The sequence below is a fragment of the Cucurbita moschata genome, unplaced genomic scaffold (genome assembly GCF_002738365.1).
Source record: "Cucurbita moschata cultivar Rifu unplaced genomic scaffold, Cmos_1.0 Cmo_Scf00010, whole genome shotgun sequence".
Classification (NCBI taxonomy): Eukaryota; Viridiplantae; Streptophyta; class Magnoliopsida; order Cucurbitales; family Cucurbitaceae; genus Cucurbita; species Cucurbita moschata.
The window spans coordinates 4,738,269-4,744,277 of record NW_019268526.1 but is presented as its reverse complement, the minus strand read 5'-3'; the positions used below and the strand labels follow the sequence as shown (position 1 = coordinate 4,744,277).

Genomic DNA, 6,009 nt, shown 5'->3' with positions numbered 1-6,009 from the left:
GCCTACCTTTCCCAGGGTGCCAAAACTCTCATATCCATCCCCAGTAAGAACACTCCCCCGGCCCCCTAGGACTAGGAGGATGCCATCACTGAAAAGTCCATATCATTTGTGCAGCTCTACACTGTACACTTCTACTCGGGACTTCGTTCCTGAATTCCTGCCTATATCTAGACCTAAAAGAAGGTTAAAATATTATTTTGGTTCAAGTTTCGAAGACTGAAATAAACTTGTTTAGACTTGATTGGATGATATCTTAACCTTGTACTTTGCCTGAAGTATCTTGAAGCGTTCACTGTTCACTGTCTCGTGTTCTTTGATGTGATATCATAAAGTTGAGAGTAATACTATCAATCACTGTTGTGTCACCTAGCTTTGATATCTTATTGATTATCTTATTGTCCTGTCACCCATAGAAGAGCATTTGGGTGGCACTAATATGAAATTTTAAACTTTAAATAAGTTAATCTTTTCTAATTATTAAATATTCAATGTTTAAAACATGTTCGATTTTAGTTCCTCCATTAGTATCAGATTCTTTTGTAATTTAATTCTAAAGTTGTTGCATGTTTTTTTTTATTTCTTGAACTCCGGCGACTTCAAGATTTAAGCCCCCAAACACTAACTTATTAACCTAACTGATCGCCTCGAACATCAACCTATTAACTTTACTCATCTCTCAAACGCCAACTCATTTACCTAACTCATCGCCCGAACACCAACTCATTAACTTAACTCATCCCTCGAACACCAACTTATTAACTTAACTCATCGTCCGAACACCAACTCATTAACTTAACTCGTCGCCCCCCTTTAAAAACTAATTGGATACTACTTAGATCAATAATTCTAATGATCCAAAATGCTACCGTTGGCGCCGTCTGTGGGCCGCACGTTTTGTCCCACCCTCAAGATTTGAAATAAAAGAGTAAAAAAGACAAAGGCGAAACGGTGTCGTAAAAGGAATGCATATCCGTTCCAAGTCAGCGACTCAGCATGGGGCTTGAGTTTAAGTTCCCTCGCCTTCAAAAATCAAAATCAAAGCCAGGAGTAGAAACTCGCAACCGTTGCGATTCAGAAGCGAAATCTTCCATTAAAGCAACTACTCTCCTCCATGGAGTTCACTCCTCCGTCTCACCGCTCCGAGCCTCGATCTCGAACAAAGTCAGCCGCACGTCTCGCAATTGAAGCCGACCAAATTCCCCATTTCTCAGTCGAAACCATTTCTTCGCCGCCCAACAAAACCCACTCCCCTTCCATTCACCAGCCCTTGCTTCTGTCGCCATCCACTCTCAGGAAATCCAGGTCCCGTCTCGTGGATCGGTTCGAAATGAACGACGAGGTTATGGAGGCCGCCGCCGCACGGAGAAGGTGTAAAACCCGCGGCCTCCCATTTGGGCTTCTGGGCTGTGCTTCTCCGAGGAGCGTGAGAAGGTCGAGAAGACGATCGGAGGTGGAGATTAGAGAAGAAAGGGATTTGTCTTTGGCGGAAGAGTTTGTGAAGACTAGAAAGAAAAGGCAGAGCGGGAGATCGAAGAAGGACAAGCTGAGTTTGGTTCCAGTTCCAACGATGCCTTCGAGTTCAACTCCAAGTAAATCAAAGATTTTTCTATTCTCTTTTATTCATTTATTTGCTTTCTCTCTGTTCTGAAGTGGTTCTTGTCTGTATAATAGAGCTTGATAATGACGAAAATGGTAGTCTGGATCGAATCAGGCAGCTGATAACTGATCTGATCATGTGGAAAGATGCGGCGAAGTCTAGCTTTTGGTTTGGACTTGGTTCTTTATTCTTCTTCTCCTCTTGCTTCGCTAGAGGAGTTAGCTTTAGGTCTGCCTCTCTAACTCGAGTAATCGTTAACCATTAGAGTTTCTTTCGAGCGTGTGATCATTTAATAACAGTTCTAATATCAATGATTGCAGCATTTTCTCGGCGGTTTCGCATCTTGGACTTCTGTTTCTTGGCCTTGCATTTGTCTCCAATTCAATCTGTCAAAGGTACAGTTCTTAATCAATCTTTAATCACATCAAAACCCCACCAATCCTTCTTTCTTTCCTTAAGATAAAATTTGAAATTATAGGAACAATGTGGAAAAGAAACACAACGACTTCAAGCTTAAAGAAGACGACATACTCCGCATGGTGAAGCTGGTTCTTCCAGCTGCAAACTTTGTCATTTCAAACATAACGGAGCTTTTCTGTGGAGAGGCAGAGATGACCCTGAAAGTAACCACAAAACTTAACATCCATGATCATTCAACAATGTCAATTAACAAATCATTTTAACTTCTGTGGTTGGATGTGATACAAATCTTTCTGGGTTTGCAGGTAGCTCCATTCCTCATTTTAGGAGCTGAGTATGGACATCTTATTACTCTTAGAAGACTCTGTGCAATTGGTATATACTATAACTAAGATCATTTCAGAACTTGCTTAAAAATCTCCTGTTGATTTATTTTTACTTACTTTAATCAACATTTACTTGCAGGGTTCTTTACCAGTTTCTCTGTGCCAAAGCTATATTCATGTTACCAAATTAAGATAAACAGCAAAGGTATACAGCAATTCTAGGAAACTCCCACTCAAACATAGCTGTAGCTGCTTATGCATTTGCATTATTGTGAGTCCATTGTGAGATCCCACTTCGGTTGGAGAGGAGAACGAAACATTCCTTATAAGAGTGTGGAAACCTCTTCCTAGCATACGGGTTTTAAAATCGTGAGGCTGACGGCAATACGTAACGGGCCAAAGCGAACAATATTTACTAGTGGTGAGCGTCGGCTTTTACAAAATGATATCAGAGTCAGTCATCGGGCAATGTGTCAGCGAGGACGCTGGCCCCTAATGGGGTGGATTGTGAGATCCCACATCGGTTGGAGAGGAGAACAGAACATTCCTTACAAGAGTGTGGAAACCTCTCCCTAGTAGACACATTTTAAAACCTTGAGGCTGACGGTGATACTCAACGAGCTAAAGCGGATAATATCTACTAGGGGTGGACTTGGGACTTTTATAATTATAATGTGATGCCGAAGAAGATGATTATCGGGTTTAAATTTTAACAGCCGATGCTGTGAAACAAAGGATGTTTGAAGTATGGGAAGCTTGCTCGCATAAGAAAGTAGTGGTAGGATCAGCAGCCACAGTGTTCTGGAACTTTTCATCCCTAAAGACCCGAATTTTCACAGGTAAGAACCCTGTAAGATGTTGTCAATGTTCTTCATTCAGTAAATGATAATTATTAAGCTCTTTAAGGATTTGTTGTTACAGCTTTCATAGCTCTAGTTATAGTTCGATACTGCCGGCAATTTATAGTGTCGTCGGAACCGGAAGCTGTAGACGTACAAGAGGACGAGTGCCAGGCACTGGTTCTAGTAGAACAAGGCAAGGAGGAGGAGCAGAGGCAAGCTCTAGTGGTGGCGGAACCCCATCGCCAGCCTTGATTTGGCTTTGCTGCTTCTTGTTCTGCACTATCGGCTGTGTTGTGTTTTTTTTTTTGGTTTGAACCTCCGACCTTAAGGGATGGAGTAACTGCCAAATACAGTTGAGCTATATTCACCAACCTTGGCTTAGCTTGGCTGGGAATGTGTTAGTCTTCTCCTTCTCAAATTTAATTGATTGATTCTAACATCTTTCAGCTCAAATCTGCATTATGCTCTTACACTGAAAATCTCATATCAAGTTAGATTTGACATTTGGGTCCTCTCATGAAAATTAGTCTCATGGGTGGGGGTGGCGGTGGCGGGTCTAGCTTTTGAGACCTAGTGTGTCCTAATTATAGGTCAAGTAATTGTTCTTTTCATTAATATGGTATATTAACCACATGTGGTAAACTTTAGTCTTCATTTAAACAAATCATTTTGGGCCATACCTTTGTTTTGCTTAACCAGTCCCTAGCGACAACATTTAACGTACATGTAGTAATCGGATTCTATCGTCCAAGTCATTGCCATTTTGTTTCGATGAATTGAGAAACTGATCCCGAGTTAGAAAAAAATTAGAGAAAAAATTAATTTATACCTATAAACTTTTGAGTTATATCAAGAGGTGAGAACAGTGACCATGATTCTACATTTCTGCGGGAAAATGCAATGAATTGGCCTGACGGGGTAATAGGGTAATATAAATATACAATGTAAAGTAAAATTGAACTGAACGGTAATTAATATGTTCTTTGAAAAAAGAATCGAACCAAATTGGTCATTTCATCAAGTATATGCTAAGGCTCTATATTAAATAGGTTTCGTCAATGTCGATCGAGTCAGGTCGATCAGTTATGTCAGGAAAATCGGAAGAGGATGGAGGATGAAGATAATAACAAAATACAGTTAGCAAAGTCATGGAAGAACAAATGGAAGAAAAGTAAGCTCGAATACTAAATATGATTTGGAAACAGACTAAATGATACGTACAGAATACTTATCAGGACAAAACAACTCGAATTCCATGCTACCAATAAGCTCCACGAGCTCCTACTAAGCTTGCTTTTTTAGGAGGCCCTGCCTAGCCAGACATGAACCATTTCTGTCATACAGCTTTCTCCGATTTTATGGATCGAAAAAGGAAAAAAAAAAAAAAAGAAAAAAAATCTAGACATGGGAATACAAATCAATATGTATTGGCTAAAATCACCATTTTCCACGCTAAGCCAAACAGCCAGTGGTACGTTTGAAAATCTTCTCAGGGCAGAGTTTGGCCAACATACTTGGTTATATCCAGACTGCAAGGTGCTTTTGTTTGCATTTTGTCCATCCACCCAGTAAACGGCACTTATATGTTGATTCGTGTCTTCATTTTATGTACTTGCCTGATGTTGAAAACTGAGACCAATCTGTCTTCGCACGTACTCTGGTAGCAGCCTGCTGATCAGTTCAGGGGATGCTCCAGCTAACTGCATTAAGATGACAGGATGAAACGTCAGTTTGAAATTTTATACTCTTCTCCTCTTGATAGATTTTCTTTTGTTCATCCAGGAAATTGCCGTTAGGATCTATGTAGAATCTCATGAAAAGTAAATATATCATTAAGATGCCGTAACAAAGGAGCAGAACAGACTTGCAATTAGATATTCTCTAAGTATATGATGAATTAGTTTTATGAAATTCAAACAAAGAGAAGTCTTGGATTTAACCTATGCGGTATCTTAAGTTTGTTTGGAATAGCAAATAAAATGAAAGGTTAATTTACTTCTTGCTTAAAGTTGAATAGAGGGGGCAATGGGCGGTTGTTAGGGAGGCGGACATTGGGCTCCCGTAGCTCATCAAAGAAAGGATGCGCACACGCTTCTAGCTGAAATGAACAGAAAGAAAAGATGAGTAAAAGCCGACAATCACATTCAGTATCATGAACAGGAATTTCCTTAATATCCAAAAACCAAAGTCCTGAATGGGGATATCTTTGGCTAGATAAAGACATGATACAATGAAATATGCCAAGTGCAATTATCTTCTTCACGAAATTTATTATAGGACTGATTTATGATGAAAAAGTCCAACATTAGCATTGCATGTAACTTAGAATTCAGATGAAGAGTGAAAAGCGGTTCAACTCACAGCTGTGCAGCGAAGACTAGGAGAATACTGAAGCAGACGTGAAGCAAGGTCAATAGCTTCAGGAGGCATTCGCTTGTGAAAAACCTAAACAAAATAACAATTTCAACTGTAGAAATGTTGGAGCAAAAGATCGAAAACCCGACATTGTTCCAGCACCCAAAACAGTGCAGCACAAAACCCATTACGATGACAGTTACATTCCATGAAGAGAAGAACAGAGAATACGAGGAAAGTTTTTAGGAAATCCCAATTCCGAACACTCACATCATGTACAGTAATCAGGCAATCTCTAAATTGCACCGTACATGGAAAGATAACTAGAGCTACATGCAGGTTAACTAAAGCTCTTAGACCACTGAGTTTTTTTATGACATTTATGAGCTCACAGTTTGCAGGAAGACTTTTCTAATCATATTTTCACGTCCTACAGGAAAAAAAAAAAAAAAAAAAAAAAAAAAAAAAA

At 39.7% G+C, this 6,009-nt stretch overlaps 2 protein-coding genes across 3 annotated transcripts in view; one reads left to right on the top strand and one right to left on the bottom strand.

The window, feature by feature from the left end:
• Positions 1–996: 996 nt before the first annotated feature.
• Positions 997–3,638, top strand: LOC111448200 (reticulon-like protein B17). The gene is made up of 8 exons (XM_023087666.1): positions 997–1,589; positions 1,672–1,825; positions 1,918–1,992; positions 2,076–2,220; positions 2,323–2,392; positions 2,483–2,548; positions 3,060–3,182; positions 3,265–3,638. Exons 1-8 carry the CDS (start codon positions 1,112–1,114, stop codon positions 3,435–3,437), a joined length of 1,284 nt encoding a protein of 427 aa, XP_022943434.1. The 5' UTR covers positions 997–1,111; the 3' UTR covers positions 3,438–3,638.
• Positions 3,639–4,346: 708 nt separating this feature from the next.
• The window catches only part of LOC111448697 (shaggy-related protein kinase zeta), a 5,869-nt gene continuing 4,206 nt past the window's right edge, over positions 4,347–6,009 (bottom strand). For both annotated transcript variants that reach the window (XM_023088392.1, XM_023088393.1), the window contains exons 10-12: positions 5,547–5,630; positions 5,182–5,283; positions 4,347–4,885 (exon numbers count right to left, since the gene is read on the bottom strand). In XM_023088392.1, the coding sequence (XP_022944160.1) occupies positions 4,790–4,885; positions 5,182–5,283; positions 5,547–5,630 (282 nt within the window). In that variant the 3' untranslated portion in view covers positions 4,347–4,789. The remainder of the gene's footprint in view (positions 4,886–5,181; positions 5,284–5,546; positions 5,631–6,009) is intronic.